This window comes from Sphaeramia orbicularis, chromosome 4 (assembly GCF_902148855.1).
Source record: "Sphaeramia orbicularis chromosome 4, fSphaOr1.1, whole genome shotgun sequence".
Classification (NCBI taxonomy): Eukaryota; Metazoa; Chordata; class Actinopteri; order Kurtiformes; family Apogonidae; genus Sphaeramia; species Sphaeramia orbicularis.
This window is the reverse complement of record NC_043960.1, coordinates 5,568,220-5,592,733: the sequence shown is the minus strand read 5'-3', so window position 1 is coordinate 5,592,733 and position 24,514 is coordinate 5,568,220. Positions and strand designations below refer to the sequence as shown.

General features: G+C 35.2%; 1 protein-coding gene across 1 annotated transcript in view; it reads left to right on the top strand.

Moving 5' to 3' along the window:
* The window catches only part of LOC115417649 (rab GTPase-activating protein 1-like), a 281,857-nt gene that overhangs the window by 64,596 nt on the left and 192,747 nt on the right, over positions 1 to 24,514 (top strand). Inside the window, exon 11 of the mRNA XM_030131657.1 lies at positions 14,879 to 15,008. Within this exon, the coding sequence (XP_029987517.1) occupies positions 14,879 to 15,008 (130 nt within the window). The remainder of the gene's footprint in view (positions 1 to 14,878; positions 15,009 to 24,514) is intronic.

The window sequence follows — 24,514 nt, the reverse complement described above, 5'->3', positions numbered from 1 at the left end:
GCATTTGTTTTATTTGGGGGTAATGAAAAATGTGACAAATCTCAGTTCCAGGTGAATTCCTTCCAATGACCTGAATTTGACGTGCCTGATTGGGTTTTACAGATGTTCCACCAGTCCTCTTCTGAGATGATTATTTTGGCCTCTTTCTTCCATTTATATTTCATATAAAGTGTAGAAACTCCTTTGTTTGATTGTAAACATGAGTAGATCTTTGCGATTAGTTGGTTTTGATTGTTTTCAAAAATCAAAGATGTCGTGACAGAGGCGAGGAGCATCCTTTCACGTACCTCCAACCAACGCAAGGACACAGTTTGCACAGCTGCTGGAGATGCTTAAAAAAAATAAAACTACAGTCGAGCCTTTAAGCCTTTTCTCCCCTGTTGAAAAGCAGATCTCTGTAGTAAGCCGCGGGGAACTGGCAAACCAGTGGAGTGTGGGGAAGCTTTTGATTGTGGGGAGCTAATAAGAGGCTCTGTCTCATTATTGGCGTGTGGATAATTAACAGCGGCGGTCTGAGTCGTCCGCCTGATTGCCTCTCTAGTTATCTCCTCAGTAAATGGGAGAGTGTTGGACTGGTGCTGTGGTTAAGAGCTAATTAAAAGATAATATTGTGCGGTGGTTTTTTGAAGGAGATGGCAATCGCAGGTGAAACACAGATATGTATTTAAAATATGCAGCGTTATTATATTACTTTGCCAAAAACTGTGAAACCGAGGCACGCTGGAGTGGGGAGTCATTAACCGTGACAACTTCCCAGAATGTTTTCTTCGTCTGTTCGCCGGAAAGTGAGTTCCGTGCGTGCTTTACTGGGAAACAAACCTGCCAGGCGTGTAGGGTAGATCATCTCGAATCGAGGGCAAAGTCCAAGTCGATTTCAGCTCTGAGGACTCTCGCGTTCGAGTTTGAGACCAGAATTTTCAAATCAGGTCTAGGACTAGAAGAAAAAAATCAGGTAGAACTCGGAACGAAATGGTAAAAATTGAAGTTCTGAATAAGTGGTTTGTTTACAGTCGCGGAAAAAATTATTAGACCATCAAAAGTCATCCAAAACAGTGGTTATGCAATCAAGTACTAACTCCTGTGTGTATCATGTGACTAAAACAGACAGAAAAGAAAACACGGAATACCGAAAAGGAATGTTTTTGTCAGTACAATGCCATAGATATTGATGGAAGACAGTGTTTTTCAACCTTGTTGTCGGGACCCCACATGGGGTCACCTGGAATTCAAATGGGGTCGCCTGAAATTTCTAGTAATTGATAAAAAAAACAAAAAACAAAAATGTACTAATAAAAAATATATGTTGAGTTGACAGAGACAATCCCAACACATGAAAGACATGACAAACTGTGAGTCTGAAACTGCAGCACTGTGGTTCTGTTTATCTGTCAAATGTTCATTGTGGTCAGTTTCAGATGCTGCAGCTCTTTCATAATTCATAGTTTGAGTTCTTGTTTGTTCAGTATTAATTGTCAGCCTTGTAAATCCAAGCTGGACTGACTGTACATATCCTGACCAATGAAAATCTAATTCTCACTTTGTGCAGTAATCTACACCTGGCTTTTCTGCCTCCGTCCATATTAATATACATTATATAGCCTAAATGTCCTCTAAAATTAACGTTTATTTATAACATAGTATAGCAAACTATTACATGATCAAAAACAAATTAATTTTAGCAAAAAAAATTTGTCCACTCTGGGGTCGCCAGAACTTTGTGACGTTAAAATGGGGTTCATGAGCAAAATAAAGTTGGGAACCACTGCCATAGTGTATCCACATCTGCTAAAACCACAAATATGATGAATGATGTGCCCCTTCAATCCTAACACCATTTCAGGGTATGTTTCTATTCAAAGAGAAGAAGAAAATCCAGTTTAAAGGTGGTTTGATAAGTAAGGAAGTAAAGTTTATTTTGCTTTAGACAAGGACAGATTTACCTGCATTGCTGCTTGGCTAAAAAGCTACTAAAACTTGCTGCATTTTACTTTCTAGTAATGTTTAAGTTCATTTATTTTAGAGCTGTGTATGACTTTCGTCACCAATTTTTCATCAAATATGTAAAACCCGAGTCATAGCCTAAGTATCATGAAACCATAAGTCTGTCTGTGATTACGCATCTGAATCTCCAAGATAAACACTCCATTTGTTTACAGACAGAGCTGGTAGGTCACTCTGACATTTTCGGAAATTTGTTGCAATTTGCATTGAGGGAAGCAGAGCTCTACGCAGCTGCAGTAGCAAGAGGCAATGAAGCCGTTTCCGTATTTATTGCTGCAGCCATAATGTGGCTGCGTGGAGCTCCGCTTCCCACAAATCGCAACAAATTTCTGAAAATGCTGGAGTGACCTACCAGCTCTGTTTGTAAACAAATGGACAGTTTATGGTGGAGGACACTTTGAAATTGTTCACTGTGAGGGAAGAGATTCAGGTGCGTAATCACAGGTAGACTAATGGGTTCATGATACTTAGGCTATGACTCGGGTTTTACAGATTTGATTTGAAAAATTGATGATGAAAGTCATACCCTTCTTTAAGAATAAAATAAAAAAAACAAAAACACAAAGAAAACTTCTATGTAAATAAGTTATAAGTTCAATTTTTGTAAAAGTTACACAATCCAATATGGCTGACGCCCTGTGATGTCACAATATGCAAATTAAATGAGTAAATTTACTTCCATCATAAACAAATATGTTTCTCATTTATGGTATGACTTTATCTCTAATCAATTCCCAGATGCAGCTAATTGAATCGTGATGTCAAAATTAAATATGGGTGTTTCTCTGAAACTGGTCCTAATAACAGGACAGAGGGGCTGAAAATTCAAACCAGATGTAGACTCATGTTATGAAGCAGGTTTGGAAGCACTTTGGGTCTGTTCTAAAAATAAATACTTACTGAGATAAAAGAAAAACTATTTTTCAGATAGAACACGTTTATATTATTTTACATTGTTTACAATACAAAAATCTGCATGTAACACGGTCCAAAGGACATGAAAATTATGCGCCACTATTTTTTTGAATATGGCTTTAATCTCTCACAGGTACATTTTGGGAATTGAACTAATTATGCAAGACAGAGTGTTTCACAAAAATGACCGCTGTTGCAAAATCATTCATGATTTATATGCGTTTAAATGACCAGGTTCTGTATGTAACGCGAGTGGATACGATGGGTTACACACCAAACCTGGAATGAGACTAAGATTGATGAAAAACCCACATGTGTGGATTAGAAAAACCACTAGGATCGACACATTTAACACAGTGTCTTTATTTATAGTCTGTATAAGACCATTTACAGCCATGTTTTTTCTGATCTAATGCACTGACACCTAGGTAGCTTTTACTGTCTATATTTGGGTTCTATTTCTGGCCCCAATATTTGATTAAAAATTTTTTTTTTGCATTTATCTGAGGTCATCATTAGGTCCATCCTGCGAGGAAGTATGTCTAAATTTCTCTTTTCTTATTTGGCCTAAAAAGCTGGAAAAGTGACAGATGCTAAAATAAACCCAGTTTCATTGAAGCACCCATATTTAAAAAAACAAACAAACAAAAAAAAAACCTCTGGCGCCTAAAGGATTAACCTGTTACTGTAAACCTATTTAATACATATACTGTGTCAGTGCAGTGGAGTTCGGACTCTCGCTCCTCTCACATTTTCACGAGTGTTAATCTGATGTGTTATTTAACCCACAGGAGTAACGTTTCACCGGCATATGGCTGTAGCAACGCCAACATGTTACCTAAGCTTCCTCTGATTTTCTCTAAAAATAGACCGGGTTTGATATTCCCTCCCAATTTGTGCTCTCATCACCGACTTGAATTAGTCATTAGACGCCATGCGAGTGGGCAGATCAATGCAGCTCATTGATCCATTCTACCAGGTGGAGGAGAGAGACAACAGCGCTCCAGTAATTGAATAGACCTGAAATAAACATCTGTAGCTTATGGGAGCCAAGGTCAAGTCGGGTGGCGTGTTTGTTCTTTCGTTCGCATTTCTTTAGTCCGTATCGATCGGCGAATTCATAATTGAATTGGCGCTGCGATTATTGCACGGCGAGTGACAAGAAGAGGAAGATTTTTAATATCTCTTTCGAGGAGGAAGTTGAGCTGCACGAAAGGAAAACTTGGTGAAATTTGAAGTTAAGTTAAAAAAAAAAAAAGACACCATTTAGCCCTAAATTTTCACTGCAGTTATCACACACAGTTTTCTTACTTTTTCGACTTTACTTCAGAATATCCAATTAATTTTTGACATGACTAAAAAGTAGCCAAGCAGAAATCTGTAGCAGTCCAACTACAGATTGAAAGTCCACTCAAACACATTTCAATAGTTCCTTAAATTTGCCCGTTTTTTCTGGCTCTTTTTACTTTTTACCTACTATCGTAATGTACTGAGTGGGTGTAAAGACAATTAATATGAGCTGAAGTTCTCTAAAAGCTGTCATTGGTCACCCATTCTTTTTTTTTTTTAATTTTATTTTTTAATAACACACAACTAAGCAGATTTGTATACCATGTCTGAAAAATCAACAATTGTAAAGCATGAAATTTAACATAAACACGTTCCATATAGATTCTCTGTTTAGAAAAAAACAAAACAGAGACAACTGCTCTTAAAGTAAGTCTTCCATACTTTACCATACCGTACTTTACAACAAAAAGATGTCACATTTTCCCCCTTGTTTTCATTATTCTTATTCCAAAATCCACAGTAGTTTCAGCTCCAGTACATTCAACCAGTCCAATTATAACTTGTCATTTCCAGTTTAGTTAAATCTGGCCTCAATGGGGTGAATATATACAGTCCATTTTGACCACATTTCCATAAATTTACCCTGTTTTACTTTTAATGAAAAGGACCGTTTCTCCATTGCATTGCTTTGAACCAATCTTCAAGTTGTGGTCCATCTGGTTGGAGCCACTTCTTTTGTCTGAGCTTTTTTCGGTCCAATAAGTATTTTAATAAGTATCTCGTTAAGTATTTGTCTCCTTTTGTTTGAATGTTCTGCGTCATGGCTCCCACATACAGGGTTAAAGCATCACACATTCCAAACAATTGTGAATGTTTTTCCAGTATGACTTTCTTTCTTTTCTTTTTTTTTTTTAACCATGTTTTTGTTTGTTACTCGCAGTTGGATGAGTGCGTTATTGACACCCTGGACACAAACCCCTTGCAGCCAGCTCTCCATCCCTTAGTTCCATTCATTTAATACAGGGTGACACAAAAAAATGGGAACTTTTTACCAATCCAATAAAACCAAGAGTGATGGAAGAAAAATATTTTATTCATAGTAATTGAAAGCTTAAAACATGCCATTTAAGAAACAATGATGGAATTTTCATTTTTTAAAGATTACTTCCTGTAGATGGCGTCCTCCTGTACGAATGCATTCTTGAAATCTGCTGTTGAGATTCCTCATTGACCGCTGCAACATCTCAGCTGGTTTCTTCTTTAGGGCAGATCCAGTCTCGTCAGAGTTATTAATCCAACATTTTATCGCGTGTTTTGATGGAACAGCACCATGACGTCCTACGTTGTAAAAACGTCGGAACTCCCTCTGCGCAGCTGTCAAACTATCACCGTTTTTATAAAACATTTTTATGGCTGACGCACGCTGTTGCCCGTTCCACTGATCCATGGTTACTAAAATGGGGGTGTGTTTACTTGCTCAAGGTCACTGTCTCACAGTGCTGCCACTTGCTCATGTCTGCCAATACGCACTTCAAAAATTCCTGTTTTTTTGGGTCACCCTGCATTTGTCTCCTTTAGTTTGAATGTTTTGTGGCATGGCTTCCATATGCAGGGTTAAAGCATCAAACATTCCAAACAATTGTGGATGTTCTTCCAGAATGACTTTCTTTCCTTCTTTTTTTTTTTTTTTTAAACATGTTTTGTTTGTTACTTGCAGTTGGATGAGTGCGTTATTGACACCCTGGACACAAACCCCTTGCAGCCAGCTCTCCATCCCTTAGTTCCATTTCCTCATACTGGCATCTCTCTCACTGGGCAGTGAACTCTATCCTGAGTGCTTGTTTGGTTGATGCTGTACAGACAGCGGGTCGATGGAAGGTCTTAGGGCAGGGGTCTCAAACGTGCGGCCCGGGGGCTGAAACCGGCCTGCGGGATGAATTTAGTTGTAGCAGTGGTAGTAATTTATTCATCCATCTAACAGAACATGATATATACATACATACAGTTTGGATTTCTATATTAAACATGTGTGAAAAGGCGTAGGCTGAAGCAACAGATTATTTATGCCTACCCTATTTACAAGAAAGAAAGTTGCAGAAACAAAACAAGATAAGACAATGGTGCAGTTTTATACAATAATATAAATAAAACAAATAATATAATCAAAGCAATATCTTCGATTCATACTGATAATTGGCCTATTTTATCTGAATATTTTATATCGGGGTTCCCAGTCCTTGTCCTCGAGAGCTGCTATTCAGCATGTTTTAGATCACAGGTGTCAAACATGCGGCCCGGGGACCAAAACCGGCCCGCCAAAGGTTCCAATCTGGCCCGTGGGATGAATTTGCAAAGTGCAAGTTAGGGCATCAAACTCAAAAATAATATCATAATAATCTATAAATGATGACAACACCAATTTTTCCTCTTTGATTTAGTGCAAAAAATATTAAATTATGAAAATGTTTACATTAACAAACTATACTTTAACAATAACATGTGAATAACTTAAACTAAATGAAGAAATTAAGAAAATTAAGTGCAATTTTAACAATTTTGTGCCTGTTACTAAATGCTTTGTGCATATGTATAAATGATTAGTTGAGGTATAATATTGATAAAATTGTACTTTTATTTCTTAACAAATTCTGTTTTTTTTCAAGTTTTTCACATCCTTTTTGTTTGGATAGTTTGTAAATGTAAATATTGGCATAACTGAATGTTATTTTTTGTACTAAAACAATTTGGAGTTGTCATTATTTATTGGTTATCATGCTATTATTTTACTGGTCCGGCCCACTTCAGATTAAATTGGGTTGAATGTGGCCCCCGGAAGAAAATGAGTTTGACACCCCTGTTTTAGATGTTTCCCTCTTCCAGCACACCTGACGGTCATTATCAGGCTTCTGCAGAGCTTGATGATAGGCTTATCATTTGAATCAGCTGTGTTGGAAGAGGGATACATCTAAAACATGCAGGATAGTGGCTCTCAAGGACCAGGATTGGGCACCCCTGTTTTATATGTGTTGAATACTTTAGTTTTAAACATCCTTTTAAATGTAGTGACTGATGTGCATGATTTCAGTTCTTTATCGAGGTTATTCCATAAGTTTACTCCAATTACAGATATGCATTTGTCTTTTGTGTTGGTCCTTGGCTTTGTTTTCTTGAACATACTGGTCCCCCTAAGGTTGGACTGGGACTGTCTGACTGAGAACAGCTCCTGTATGCAGGGTGGAAGTAGGTTATTGTGTACCTTATAGATGAATACAGCAGTGCTGAGGCTAACCTGATCTTCTAATTTCAGAGTATTTGTGCTGATGAGAAGTGGGCTGGTTGGTGCGAAGTAATCCTTCTGATGTATAATCCTAATGGCTTTCTTTTGAAGGGTGAAGATTTGTTTGATGATTGTTTTGTATGTGTTTCCCCATACCTCCACATAATATGTTTAGTGTGAAAGTATGAGGGAGCAGTACAGTATGTACAGTGAGTTTTAGCTCTGTGTGTACTTGATTTTATACAGTATTGCAATGGTTTTTGACACTTTTGTTTTTATAATACACTATCTATATATGATTTCCAGCTGAGTTTATTGTCTATAATGATTCCTAAGAATTTATGTTCATAAACTTGTTTGATTTCGAATTTGCAAAGTGCAAAAATTACACTGAAGATATTAACAATCAATTCAACTTTATTTATAGAGCACATTTCATGCACAAGGTAGACGCAATGTGCTTCACAACAGGTATATAACATAAAAACTAAATAAAAAAAAACAACTAGAAGCACTCGGAGAGCGCAGACCTCCGCCAAGGCTGATCAGTGGGCCCCCCCGTGGGCCCCCCCACCCCCGATCACCACCAAAATTTAATCATTTGTTCCTTGTGCCAGTATCAACATTTCCTGAAATTTTTTTCCAAATTAAAGGCACAGTAGGCCAAAAAGTAAGGGCACCCCCATTTTTTATATAAATTGAGATAAAATCCACCTTCTGGATCATATCCGGATCAGCCTTTGAAATGTGATAGAGGACCCCATTGTCAATTCCTGAGTTAAATTTCATGAGTTTTGGTCAATAATTAAGCGAGATATTGGGAAACGAAAATTTTGGCCCCATTTACCACAATGTTAACAAAAATTTCAAAGTGATCCAGAATCCAGGATTTCTTCCGGATCACTCCCAAAAGTTAATCACTTCTTCCTTATCCCATTTCCAACAAACCCTGAAAATTTCATCAAAATCTGTCCATAACTTTTTGAGTTATGTTGCACACTAACGGACAGACAAACAGACAGACAGACAAACAAACAACTGGCAAAAACATAACCTCCTTGGCGGAGGTAATTATTTAGTTGGGTATGAAGACGAGCAACAGTCAAATAAACAGTAGAAGAAGGGAATGGATTAATGTCCTGGGCATCCCCCGTCCTTAGACCCTCCTTCTCGGCAAAGAAAAACTCCAAAAACCCACAGTGAAGGAGAGATCCACCCCCATGGACGGACAGGCTGTAGATGCACCAGGACTGATGGACGTCCATTTGATGATGTAATTCCAGTCTGTAAAGATGCAGTACGGTTGGGTGGGGGGGGGCATGAGGGGGTCCATCTAGTCCGATGAGACAGGTGAGGCCGAGGAGGTCCATCCATTATGGGTGTCAAATTAATTTTAGTCCAGGTTCACATACAGACCAATATGATCTAAAGTAAAACAATAGCATCATAACCTATAAACAGTGACAACTCTATTTTTCTAGGTTCAACTGGACTAGTTTTGCTCTTTTGAAGCAAAACTAGTCCGGTTGAACCTCGAAGAACTACCAAGAAGAACAATGACCCGGGCAAAGGAGAAACTCCAAATTTTAGCAGTATTATGCTTGTACCAACTAATATAATAATATAACAAGAACTTTTTTTTTTAACTTTTACCCTCTGGCAGATGTTTCCGGACACTAAAGGCCAGCACAAACCGTCTAAAAAACTGTTTTTAATCCCAGGGCCATAAATGCACTGAATACTGCTGGACATTAATTAATTATGTGGAATGCTGAATGTTGTCCAGAGTATATGATGTTTTATGTGTCTTTTATAGTTCTAGTAACACTTTTTTTTTTTAATGCTGCTTTTTAGATATTTATGCCATCAGGGTTTTCTTTTTATATTTTAGTTTTTATATTCTTTTATATACATTACACTGAGTTACAAAAAAATGTTTTTTGCAAGTTGTCTAGGTTTTTTCAACTGAATTAGGACCATTTTGCACCCCTAAATCCAAAAATGACATCTGTTTTTCTCAATCAGGTCAGGTTTTTTTGCTAATTTGATTTTGAAAAATTTGATCTTCTCACAAAATATAATAATTAATACCAAAATAAGATTGGTAAGCACACTTTATGAAACTTGTGACTTGATTCCTGTTAGGTACAATGGTGTATTCACCGCAGATGTAGCAGAATACGTCAGGCTTATTTTTGCACGATCTTCTAGTCGAAGCCATTTCATTCACCTGTAATATTAAAAAAAACATTAATCATAAATTGGCAAAAGTAAAATCTTCACAACTCGTTTATTGCAAGAAATATGAAAGAATTTTGTATCATATGATGTGAAAATGCCCATAAATGTAAGCAAAAATGTTAAAAAGCCAATATGTAGCATAGTTCAGAAAGTTGACCTGATTGAGCAAAATTAATGTGATTTTTGGATTCAGCACACCAAAATTATCCTAAATCAGCTCAAAAAACTTAAACAATAAATTTGTTGTTGACCAGTGTTATTTATATTTTTTTTATGACACCTAGGACGATAACTCTTTTTAATTTTGTTGTACCTGTACAATAACAATAAAGACATTCTATTCTATTCTATTCTATTCTATTCGAAAAGCACTCGGAGAGCGCAGACCTTCGCCAAGGCTGATCAGCGCCCCCCCACCCCCACCCCTGATCACCACCAAAATTTAATCATTTGTTCCTTGTGCCAGTATCAACATTTCCTGAAAATTTCCTGAAAATGTATCTGTAACTTTTTGAGTTATCTTGCTAACAGTCAAACAGACAGACAAACCCCGATGAAAACACAACCTCCGCCGTTTAACTTGGCAGAGGTAATAAGTAATGTAATATTTTTTATTGCACTTAAAGAAATAGAAAAAAAGTTGTCATCATTTATAGCTTATGATGGTGTTACTTTACTGGTCTGGCCCACTTTAGATCCAATTGGGCTGAATGCGGCTCCTGGAAGAAATGAGTTTGACCCCCCTCTCTTAGGGTTTGGGTTTCTGCAGTTTAACCCTCTGCTGCCAACCTCAGGCTGACGAGGATACCTGCAGATTTTTTTTTCTTGGGTTGTGAGAGCTGCTTGTCCTTGACGGTGGAAGGAGAACGCTGTGCTGACTGGAGAAAGTCAGCGTGCAGCCATTATCACGGCAAATATTGCTTATTTGGCGATGATATTGACTCCATCCTCAGTACCGCTAATGACTACATTTTCCACAGGTTTCTCATTGCGTTCCCTGTATATACAGCAATCACCAACCTGCAGATATAGAGGCATCATGTACACTATGTGGACAAAAGTATGTGGACATGTTGAATTCAGGTGTTTCTTTTCTAACAGGGGTCTGGGATACAAAATAATAATCACTAATGTCAGAATATAGTTTTATATTGGGATAAATATTATTGTATTGGTTATTTTAGTTTAAATTGTTATCTTTACTTCCAAAATGCCTCAGAGATGGTTTTTACTTAATTTCTCTCAACATTGATTTAATTCTTTTTATCCATGACTATGATTTTAAATGTTCTACCTCTAAATTTCTAAAATATTTCTCCTGCTCTGACTGTAAATAATAATTTTCTACCAAAACTAACTATCTACTTTCTTCACATCTCACTGAGGAAGGTGAAGGAAATATTGATGTTTATAAACTATATGGACAAAAATATTGGGACACATCATGTCTACAGCTGTAAGATGTCCTGTTCATGATGATTTGAGATAAAAACATCAATATTTCCTTAAATTTTACTGCGCAATTTTTCTTCCTAAATGACATTTGAATAAAATAAATGGTTAGTTGTGGTAGAAAATTATTAATTAGAGTCTGAGCATGAAAAATATTTTAGAAATTTAGGAGCTAGAACATTTAAAATCACAATTCATCATTTTCTCTCTAACCTTTTTTAAAAGATTTATCCCCATTTATTGTAGGGGAGGATTTTAAGATAAAAACATCAATATTTCCTTAAAGTTTAATGGGAGATTTTTCTTCCTCAGTAGTCGCTTTTCCATTGACCCTCAAATTGCGCAAATATAACTTGCGCATACAAATTTACCTAATGGAAAAACAACAGTTTCGCCGAAAGTCTCATTTTTCGATTACAAGTTTTTGCGCTGGCAAGAGGTGGTTTTTGGGCGAAGTACAAATGGTGTGTCACGCAAAAGTGCAATGGAAAGACCTTTTTTCACAACTAGAGTCAGGTGAATTAAAAAAACGGTTGTTGACGTACATTACAACAAGCGAAGAAGAAGAAACATGGCGCAGTATGTGTGGACACACCAGGAAACCCAATCATTTTTTAATTTAGTACGAGATAGAGGGGTAATACATAATAATAATGAATATATCTGTAAATCAACACCATATTTATGTTCGTTGCCATGTTTATGGAATGACCTCGTGTCATCTCACAATAATAAATAAACAAATCATCACATTTGTGATTTAATGGAAAAGCTGACATTACGTGCTTCCGTTTTTTCGACATTTAGTAAATATCGGTAAAGTTTTGCACAGATGTCCAATGGAAAAGCGACTAGTGAGATGTGAAGAAATTAGATGGTTAGTTGTGTTAGAAAATTATTATTGAGATATTTTAGAGGTAGAACATTTAAATCATAGTCATGGATTAAAAAAAAAAAAAAAAAAAAAAAACTAAATCAGTATTTAGGGAAATTAAGTCAGAACCATCTCTGAGGCATTTTAGAAACAATGAAAACAATTTAAACCAAACTAACCAATACAATGATATTTATCCCAATATAAAACTATATTATAACGTTAGTCATTATTGTTTTGTATCCCAGACCCCTGTTAGAAAAGACACACCTGAATTCAACGTGTCCACATACTTTTGTCCATATAGTGTATTTATGAGGTTTTTGGATTCCATGGTTTGAGGTTAATTTTTGCCTATTAAATGATTATTTGAGCTCCTTTTAGCATCTAACAGTGAAGACAGCAGTTGTTGGTGACAGACTATGAATTTTCTCACTTCTGCTTCATTTACATACTAATCATAAACCAACAGGATGCTCCTATAGACTTAAATATAGCATCAGTGTGTTGACAGATTACCAATTTCTGCATGTTTTTTTTTATTTTTTTATTTTTTAACCTTCTGATTTCAGCTCCTGCAGGTTTGATATCCTCCTGAGACCCAACAAAGTAACGGTTTTGGCTTTTTTTTCTCCTTTCTATTAAATAATTGATTGGAAACAGTTTCTTCAAATACATTTTTTATTTGATTTGTTTTTTTTTTATGGAACGTCCTTTGCAGTGGACAGTGTTTTTTTTTTAAATTTTATTTCTTATTTTTAGTAAAGCTGTGAAATTCTTGGCCCCTACAGAGGACAAAAATACATTGCTGGGTCCCAGGAGGATATTGTGTAACGAGTTTTAGATCTTAAAATTGAGGAAACACCACTTTGATATTGTTGGATTATGCAACAAAGGCGGAGTTATTTATAGAAAGCATTCCCATGCACTTGAAGGTCCAAGAGTATTAAAAAATATGACTGGTTAAATTTATTTTAATAATATTTTAGTCAGATTTTAATTATATGCTATGTCTCAAACTTCACAGTTTTAACCCTTGAAGACCTGAACTCAGGTGACTGAAATCATCTACTGATCTAAACTGCTTAATCCAGTGTTTTTCAACCTCAGCGTCGGGACCCCATGTGGGGTCGCCTGGAATTCAAATGGGGTCACCTGAAATTTCTAGTAATTGATAAAAATAAATAAAAAACTTACTACTAAAAAAAAAATATATGGTGAGTTGAGAGAGACAATCCCAATACAAAAAGACATGAGAAACTGAGTCTGAAACTGCAGCACTGTGGTTCTGTTTATCTGTCAAATGTTCATTGTGGTCAGTTTCAGATGCTGCAGCTCTTTCATAATTCATAGTTTGAGTTCTTGTTTGTTCAGTATTAATTGTCAGCCTTGTAAATCCAAACTGGACTGACTGTACATATCCTGACTAATGAAAATCCAATTCTCCCTTTGCACAGTAATCTACACCTGGATTTACTGCCTCTGTCCATAATAATATACATTATACAGACTAAATATCCTCTAAAACTAACATTTATGTGCAGCATAGTATAGCAAACTATTACATGATCAAAAAACAAATTAATTTTAGCAACAAAAAAAAAAGTCTCTGTTTTGAATGCCTGGGGTCACCAGAAATTAGTGATGTTAAAATGGGGTCACGGGACAAAAAAGGTTGGAAACTCCTGGTTTAATACCTGTTAATCCACTAATCTTATCAATGCATGTGGAAAATTGGTGTAAAATACAGTTATTCATCTTTTCATGGTCATCAGATATGACCCATTTGGACGTTCAGAGGCTCTGTAGTTACCATGGAAACACTGTCATCTTCTACAACATTGATTCACCAGTAAAACCCATGTACTTTTATAAATGACAGTGGATGGAGACACTTTTTTTATGTTTAGTTAATGGTAGAAATTGTTGAAAAAGTCACTTTTTCTTCAGTTTTCTCTGCTTTTGTTAAAATAACCTTCACCTTTAATCTGAGCTTTTATGAACATCTACATGATCAGTAAATTAAATATGAGACAATTCCAGATATTCATTGAAAAAACACAAAGTACAGAGGATAATATTAGAATAAATGGTGATGAATCACTTAAGAAAGGTTTAATAGAGAGAAAATGATTGAATTATGACTTTAAATGTTCTACCTCCTAAATTTCAAAAATATTTTTCACGCTCTGAATGTAAAGAATTTTCTACCACAACTAACAATCTACTTTCATCACATCTCACTTGGGAAGAAAATTTGCCACTAAACTTTAAGGAATTATTGATGTTTTTATCTCAAATCATCATGAACAGGACATCTTACAGCTGTAGACATGATGTGTCCCAATATTTTTGTCCATATAGTTTATAAACATCAATATTTCATTGTCATGGATAAAAAAACCAAACTAAACAAAATCATTGTTGAGAGAAATGAAGTGAAAACCATCTCTGAGACATTTTGGAAGCAAAAATAACAATTTTAACCAAACTATCCAGTGCAATGATATTTATCCCAATATTAAACTATATTCTAACATTTGTCATTATTATTGTTTTGTATCCCAGACCCCTGCTAGAAAAGAAACACCTGAATTCAACATGTCCACATACTTTTGTCCATATGGTGTAGATCACAGCTTGTACCTGCTAATTATCACAGCATTAAATATTCATGTCTATTTATACAGCAGTATACACTTTAAGGTCTAATTTATGCTCCTTGCAGCTGGATTCTGCTGTACCTCACCATTAAAAAATCTAATATTTTCTATCAACATACATTCTCCTCATTAATTTCTTGTTTTTTGTTTTTTTTCTAAATCCAGCAGGCACCAGACAGGGCCGGTCAAAGCGACGCTGTGTATGAGGTGGTGAGTCTTCTGAGGGAAGCAGAAAAGAACAGTGAAGGGAGAGGACGACTGGGCTCGCCTCCTGAGGAAGATGAGGCTGATGAAGGTTTGTGCATGTCTCCTTGAGTCCGTCTGCACTTGATTGGGTTCTGCTCTTTTTACCATTAGGGTTTTGGTCAGACTATGCAGAAGAGTCCCAGTCTGCATGAATGTGACTCACATCTGGGAGTTTTAGTCATGATTAGGTGCATTTTCTGAAGTATACATAAGATGAGATGAAATAATAATAATAACAATAATAATAACAATAATAATAATAATAATAATAATAATAATAATAACAATAATGATGATGATGATGATGACGACAACGATAATACCAATAGTGATAATAATAATAATAATAATAATAACAATAATAACAATAATAATAATAATAATAATAATAATAATAACAATAACGATGATGATGATGATGATGATGACGACAACGATAATACCAATAGTGATAATAATAATAATAATAATAATAATAATAATAACAATAATAATGATGATGATGATGATAATGATGATGACGATAATACCAATAGTGATAATAATAATAAAATACTACTACTACTACTACTACTACTACTACTACTACTACTACTAATAATAATAATAATAAGGATGATGATGATGATGATGATGATGACGGTAATACCAATAGTGATAATAATAATACTGATGATAATAATAATAATAATAATAATAATAATAATAATAATAATAATAATAATAATGATGACGATAATACCAATAGTGATAATAATAATAATACTGATAATAATGATAATAATAATGATGATAATAATAATAACGTTAATGATGATGATGATGATGATAATAATGATAATGATAATAATAATACTGATAATAATGATGATGATGATAATAATGATAATGATAATAATAATACTGATAATAATGATGATGATAATACCAATAGTGATAATACTAATACTGATAATGATGATGATGATGATAATAATGATAATGATAATAATAATACTGATAATAATGATGATGATGATAATAATGATAATGATAATAATAATACTGATAATAATGATGATGATAATACCAATAGTGATAATACTAATACTGATAATGATGATGATGATGATAATAATGATAATGATGATGATGATAATAATAATAATAATAATAATAATAATAATAATAATTATAACGATACTACTACTACTACTACTACTACTAATAAGTTTATTTATATTGCCCTTTTTGAAGAAAGATTTCACAAAGTGCTGTACAATAAAATCCGAAGTAAGATACACTGGAATAAAAACACACAGTTACAGACACAGGCATAAACATATAAAACCAAATGGTCATAAAACCCACCCCTAACTAAAAGCGTGTCTAAACAAGAAGGTCTTAAGTTTTTAAGAGACTCAATCGAGTTTAAGGTGCGAGATGAGATAAGACTTTATTGATCCCACCTTGGGGACATTTCACAGTTTCCAGCAGCAAGTTGCAAAAAGTGACAAAAATAAAGTGCAAGGAAAACAGGTCGAAAATATATAGGTTTGATCTTTTGCAGTACGACCAGTTTTAACAATCAAAAGCAGAATTCATGCAACTTTTATGTCACTCTAGATCACAGGTGTCAAACATGCGGCCCGGGGACACGTATTAAAAAACAAAAATAAACTCTGTCCTTTTCATAACAAAAATACACATTTTAAAAAACAGAAATTAACTCTGTCCATTTCATAACAAAAATACACATTGAAAAACAAAAATAAACTTTGTCCTTTTCATAATAAAAATACATATATTAAAAAACAGAAATAAACTTTGTCCTTTTCATAACAAAAATACACATATTAAAAAAACAGAAATAAACTCTGTCCTTTTCATAATAAAAATGCACATATTAAAAAACAGAAATAAACTTTGTCCTTTTCACAACAAAAATGCACATATTAAAAAACAGAAATAAACTCTGTCCTTTTCATAACAGAAATGCACATATTAAAAAACACAAACTGTCATTTTCATAACAAAAATACATATATTAAAAAGCAAAAATAAACTCTGTCCTTTTCATAACAAAAATACACATATTAAAAAACAGAAATAAACTCTGTCCTTTTCATAACAGAAATACACATATTAAAAAACAGAAATAAACTCTGTCCTTTTCATGACAGTAATATACATATCAGAAACAAAAGTACGCTGTCCGTTTCATAACAGTATTGCACAAACATAAATAAATGTGAGCTGAGCACTAAGGCTGCCAGTGTGAATATAATGTAACTGTATGTAATATGTAGACGCTTTAGCCTAAACTCACACATTGACTGTTATATAATAACCATAAGAAGGATGGCTCCTCTGTCTATGTACACATCCACATACCAGAGCTGTTCAGTGGAAAACACACACACACACATGCACACACACACCACATCATTTATCTTCCAAATATTGCTTGATTGAAAACTGCGACCTCACATTGTGTCGCCCTGTACAAATCCCATGTCACCTTCTATTTCAGAGGAAAACATGACATTCTGCGAACCTTCTCGGCTGAAAAAAAAAAAAATAGCTTTGCTGCAAATAGCATTTTCAAGGGAACATTTGTTTTATGTTCCATATATACAGTAGCAGTATTTTTTTTTTTTAGCGTGGCATGAATGCCTGACGTAAATGAGATCATATGTGAAATATTCAGTCTGAAATGGAGGTTTGCTAACATGGACCATCTGTGTATGTTTCTGTACCAAGGTCTTGTCTCGAACACACACGTCACATGTACAAATCACTGCTTTATATAAATCAGTAGTGAAGTTTAATTTAGTTTAGGGTCATAAAAACCAGTGTGAACGTCTATTAAAGTGTGTGTACAGTGTATGAAACGTGCCACAGAAGTATTGTGGGTAGATTTTTGGAGCTACATTTTAACCCAGTGTTTTTATATAAAAGAAAGACTCATTTCTTTTCACTGCAGATCCTATATAATGTGTATGTGTGTGTGTGTGTGTGTGTGTGTTTTGCACGGTGAACATCAATAAGCTCCGAGCAGAATCTCTGGGGCCAGGGACAGCAATTTGTGTGATTATGCACGCTTGTGTATGCACTGGTGTGGAAAGTGTGAGTGGCTACTTGTTTTCTAAGCTGATCCTGTCAGGACTTGGCGCCACAGTGTCAAACGATCATCGAACCCCCCCCATTGCCCACTTTTCTGTTCAACATTTCTTACATATGGTAGGTTAATTAACCCATAAAGAATTTTTTGATCTTTTTTCTTTATAATTTAACCCAGTGGTTCCCAACTTTTTTTGGCTCGTGGCCCCATTTTAACATCACAAATTTCTGGTGACCCCAGAACGGAGACTTTTTTTTGTTTTGCAAAAATTAATTTGTTTTTGATCATATAATAGTTTGCTATACTGTGTTGCACAAAAACGTTAATTTTAGACGACATTTAGTCTATATAATGTATATTATTATGGACGGAGGCAGTAAATCAAGGTGTAGATTACTGCACAAAGGGAGGATTTTATTTTCCTTGGTCAGGATATGTACAGTCAGTCCAGCTTGGATTTACAAGGAGGACAGTTAATACTAAACAAACAATAACTGAAACTATGAATTATGAAAGAGCTGCAGCATCTGAAACCGACCACAATGAACATTTGACAGATAAACAGAACCACAGTGCTGCAGTTTCAGACTCACAGTTCGTCATGTCTTTTATGGATTGGGACTGTCTCTCAACTCACCATATATTTTTTACTATGAAGTTTTTTTTTTTGTTTGTTTGTTTTTTTATCAGCCACTAGAAATTCCAGGCAACCCCACGGTTGAAAAACACTGATATACGTCTTCTTATTTAACAGTTGTGCAGTGTTCTCATTATTTGTAATGTATTATGCTATTATTTTACTTGCTGACTGTTAATATCTTAAGTGTAATTATTTCATGACGGGCCAGTTTTAGCCCTTGGGCCTTACGTTTGACACCCCTGATATAACACAAAGCTATTGACAATAGATTAAACATGTACGAAGGGAAACTTTGCAGCTTTGGGTGGCTGCACAGATGCATCCAAACAGAGCCGCTAAGTGGCTGTTGGACTGTGGGCGCTTCCAAACATGACCCAGTTTCTTTCCACTAATAAGACCGGCTCTTCCACCTGAACACTGGCTCGGTGCTGCAGGTGTCTCAGATTAGGCTACCATTCAGACTGCACGCTCCGTGATATTGTTTTGGACAAATGTGCACATGTTCACTTAGGTTTTTGCAGTTGGATTGTAAATTTTGCGGTGCCACTTTTCCTCTTAACAGTTTACAGTGTGTGGAAAAGAAGTCGGCCTGTAGTGGATTTTTAAGGACTATATAATAATAGGTTCTAATAAAAAGCACATAGTAGAATCTGACATCACCACACAAAATAGAAAAATTATCAGAAATTTGGACTTTTGACTTGATTAGTTACTGTTTACCGATGAATGGATTATTTAAGCTCATTTAGTTCAGGGGCCAAATTCAGCTCAGTATGATCTGAAATGGACCAATAACATAATAACGGTTAAAAAAGTAAAATTACATTATGAAAGTGTTTACATCTACAAAGTGTCCTTTAAAATGTGGATAACATGAACAACCTGAAATTGCAGCAAAAAGCAAAAATGAGCCACAAAAGAAAAAAAAAATCAACAAATTGAATAAATAAATAATCAACAAAATGAACAAAAATTAGCAAATTAATCAACTACAGGAATTAAATAATCAGCCAAATGAACAAAAATGAACAAATCAATCACAAAATGAATAAACTAATCAACAAAGTGAGTAAAAATTATCAAAATAGTCAACAAAAATGAACAAAATAATCAACGAATCATAGTAAAACATCAACAAAATTGAACAGAAATGAACAAAATGAATAAACTAATCGATAAAGTGAATAAAAATGATCGAAGTAATCAACGAAATTGAACAAAATAATCAACAAATCATAGGAAAATGTCAACAAATTTGAACAAAAATGAGCATAATAATGAACAAAATGAATAAAAATGAATAAAATAGTTAAAGTGAATAAAATAATGAACATATTGAACAAAAACGAATAAACTAATCAGGTGCCATTCAACATGTCAGATTTTTCTTGTCATGGGGTCAGAGGTCACACTAAATAGTGACTTTAACCTTTACAACACATTTAGTTCAGCTTTTTCTGTGTCTTTTAAGACTGTGCACATATTTCCTGTCTTTTCAAGTTGTATGTGAAGAAAAGAGAATGAGAAATAAATATGTCTGATCATTTTAACACTGAAAAAACAACAAAGATAAAGATGGAATAAGACTTTTGCACAGGACTGGAACAGGTGATGGATACCCCACAAACTGGAACCATTTCTTCTGTCTACTTCTGTACTAGGAGTGTATTTTGGCAAGAATCTGACGATACTATACAAATGACAGTACTAGGATCACGATACGATATATCATGATACTGTTAAAAAGACAATTTTTTGTTTGATTCTTTTTTTAAATGATTATTTCTTGAAGAATTGAATTACACCAGAAATATACACAAATAATAAACACATTTTTCTTTGATCAGAACAAGATTTAATGCTATATCACAAAATTTTCCTGTATTAAAACTTAAATTCTGTTTTACAGACATTACAGTTTAAGATCGTGCTCAAATGTTCATATTCTATTAGTTCACAACTAACATCAGAACATTATTTTTGTGCAATCCCAACAAAGGAACTAACGTTATTTAATGAAAGAGTGTTAAATAATAATGAATAAAACATAAACAAAGAAAAAGAAAAAAACAAAAATGAACCTCCACAATATCTGCATTTGAATAAATACTTAAAAATATCGACACAGTACTTTTTAATATCGATACAGTATTGCGAAATGAAATATCACAAATTATTGCAGAACCGATATTTTCTTGCACTCCTCTTCTGTACTATGTGCCATTCAGTTAAAAGCTCCAAAAGAAGGGGAAAAAACAAACAAAAACCCTTTAACCCCTGACATGTCTGTGGTGATCGTTCTGAATGTATGATTTATTTTAAATATTCATACAAATTCAACCGTTTGCTCAAAAAGGAAAATTTCTAAACGTGCTGATAGAATAGACCTTGTTCTTTCCATAGACATCTGAGCATGCTCAGTACACCCCCCACTGCATGTAGAATGGGGGGGCAAAACAGAGCAGTGAGTGAGACCGACTCACTATAAAAATAGATGATTTGGGCTTTTTTTTTTTTTTTTCCACACCATTTGTTCTTTGTCGTTTTTTTGTTTTTACTGTTGTTTGCAGTATTGTGGTGATTTTCCTTTATGTTTTCAATGTTTTTACCGAGTTTTGTCCGTGGAACTGGTTTTTGGAGTTCAACAGGTGCCAAAAAGCAGCTGGACTGATTTAGAAAAAAGAGCCCAAAACAAGAAATTCAAATCCTAGTTGTTCAGTGTGTTCCAGTTCACAGTTTCTTTAAATGTCTTGTTGATGTACATTCTGTCAAAACCTTTAAATCTTCAATTCCTCTCTTTACCTTTTTCTGGTATTCCACCTGTTTTGACCCTAAAACACACAGTAAAGCAAAACCACTAAAGAAAAGGAGCACACGCACATACTCACAGCAGCACTTATGACACTTGTACAAATTCCAAACAGCCCTTTTCAATGAAATATTGTCTCAGGGGTTAAAGGTTAAATTAATAAAGGTACAAGTATTCTTTATATTTCATTATGGTCTGTCGGTTCAAAATGTTAACCTTCGAAACACACTTAAATAACTATAACCTTTGAAAAAACGTAATGTAAAAGAGATGAATCTAAATTACAGGCGTATATGTCTTTCATCTCTCTTGTTGTCGCTGTCAAGTTTTTCAGATTATTTATTTATTATTATAATTTTTTTTTTACCTTGAAGCTTTAAAATGTATTAAAAGGGTGGGAGGCAAAAATTCTCTTCTTTGTTTAGCCGCCAACTCACCCAAAGTCACGAGTTTGTCGCCAAGGCCACAGCTGACGGCTTTGAAGCGTCGCTGTGGGAGTCGTTCAGAGGGCCTTTTCTATAACCCCCCCCTCCTCTGCTGTTACTCCCCCAGAGCTGAAAATTGAAGGCGCTCAGGGCCGCGGAGCTGGAGGTCAGCCTCATTGTGTTCAGAAATGAATGCACTCCCAGAGTCGATGCCACTGCCGCAAAAACACACACTTTCAATTCACTGGGATGGGTTTTTATTTTCTTGGAAGCTTCGTTGTGAAGAAAAATAGGCCTAAAGGTGACAATTCTCCTTCTTTTCTTTGCTTTCCTTTCACAGTGGGCTTTGTGATTGTTGTTCATTGTACTTTTTTTGATATCGTTTCTTGTCCACACACACACATTCGCAGACGTCATATACAGTGCATTCACAGTGTGTGCATCTGCATAGTGCACATCCTGGCATGGAAGACAAATAAGAGGAGCTTAACTGATGAAGTGACTTGGCCAGTGCTAATATAGAATAGAATAGAATAGAATAGAATACAGGGTGTCCCATAAGTCTCCATACATAGGAAAAATAAATGTTTCTTGACATAAACCATTTTTATTTCTATAATATGCTCTATATGACTGCCATTTTGTCGGGAACACATTTCAATGCATGTCCTCCACTGCTGAAGAACTATAAAGAAGAAATATGAAGAAATACATGTTAGAACTATATGTATTATGTCTCCTATGTATGGAGACTTATGGGACACCCTGTAGAATAGAATAGAATAGAATAGAATAGAATAGAATAGAATAGAATAGAGCTTTGTTACTCTTACAGAAATAATGAAAATCAGTTTAGCAGCTTGGTTTTTACCCCTCAGCCCACTGGCCAAAGGGGCATTGTAATCGTTTTGTCATCTGTCTGTCCATCTGTCCGTCCGTCTATCTGTCCATTCTGGCCGAGGGGTATTAGTGTGCAGCACATTATGTTGTTTAGCAGCAGATACTTAAAGTGCACAAAGAAAGACTGTATAAAAACTATCACACAAAATTGTACTGAAAAATACTTCAGGTTAGTGGCGGTTAAGGCACAAGCATTGCTGGGGTGGGGGGTGGCAATCCCCCCGCCCCCCCCCCCAAAAAACAAACAAAAAAAACAAACAAAAAACTAGAAAAGCACTCGGAGAGCGCAGGCAAATCAGCCCCCCCCCCCCCCCCCCTCCCCCATCACCACCAAAATGTAAAATCTACAGGGTGGGGAAGCAAAATTTACAATATTTTGAGGCAGGGATTGAAAGACAGTGTATGACCAATTAGTTTATTGAAAGTCATGAGAATTTATTTGCCACAAGAAAATGTCCATAATAGAAAATGTTTTTATTCTATGTGTCCTCCTTCTTTCTCAATAACTGCCTTCACACGCTTCCTGAAACTTGCGCAAGTGTTCCTCAAATATTGGGGTGACAACTTCTCCCATTCTTCTTTAATAGTATCTTCCAGACTTTCTCATAATAGTTTTGCTCATAGTCATTCTCTTCTTTCCATTATAAACAGTCTTTATGGACACTCCAACTATTTTTGAAATCTCCTTTGGTGTGACAAGTACATTCAGCAAATCACACACTCTTTGACGTTTGCTTTCCTGATTACTCATATGGGCAAAAGTTTCTGAAAAGGTATGGATAATAGTGTTAGGTATGATTATGACATCAGTATATGTTTGGTTTCAAAACAATTGACGTAGTGCCTGCTGAGAAAAAACAACTAAATGTTCATTGTAAATTTTGCTTCCCCACCCTGTACATAATAATAAAAAAAGTAATTGTTATATTATAACATGCACAGTGTGTTTCTGTATAGTTTAATAATAACAAAACTACTACTGATGAAGTGATTGTAGGTAAAATTTAACCCTAAGAAATGACTGACTTTAAATGAGACCGAGCCACTTTAGTGCAGAACAGTAATAGACTATTAGAGTAATCCCAGCGATTAAAAGGGAACAGTAATGACCGTTGTTTCTTTCATCACCTGGTAGGTCGGCGGTGTCACTGAACTCACGCTTCCTCTCCACGTGGCCTCAGCCAACGGGAGAACAGAGTCAGCGGCTTTGTGCGGGGTCGGCGCCGTTTGAAAGGCCTTATCAAGCATTTATAAAGACCTGAAAAGCTCCTGCTGAGGCTCTGAGGATGTATGGAGGCCCAGTGGCATTTAGCAAAGAGAGGATGCACCTCCAACAGAATGTCTTAACTGGTTATTTATTGGCTAGGCATTAGTAAAGGTTTCCACCAGAGTAATGGCTTTCAGCTGTGGTCTTTGAAGCTTTAAAAGGGTTGGTGGTTTCCTTGTTTTGCCGCTCAGATACCAGGAACTCCTAATACCTCATCCTGTTGAGTTTATTTGAGCCGGTGCATCTTTTCATGTTTACTGTACGTCACATTTAAATGCTTTATGTGTAATGGCATTTTTACGGCAACCTCCGGTTTTATACGTGTCTGTAAAAACCTGGATACACCTATATTTACATTTATGGGTGTCATCATATTGTTTTATCAGGCAAGTCTTGAAAAAGGACATTTAC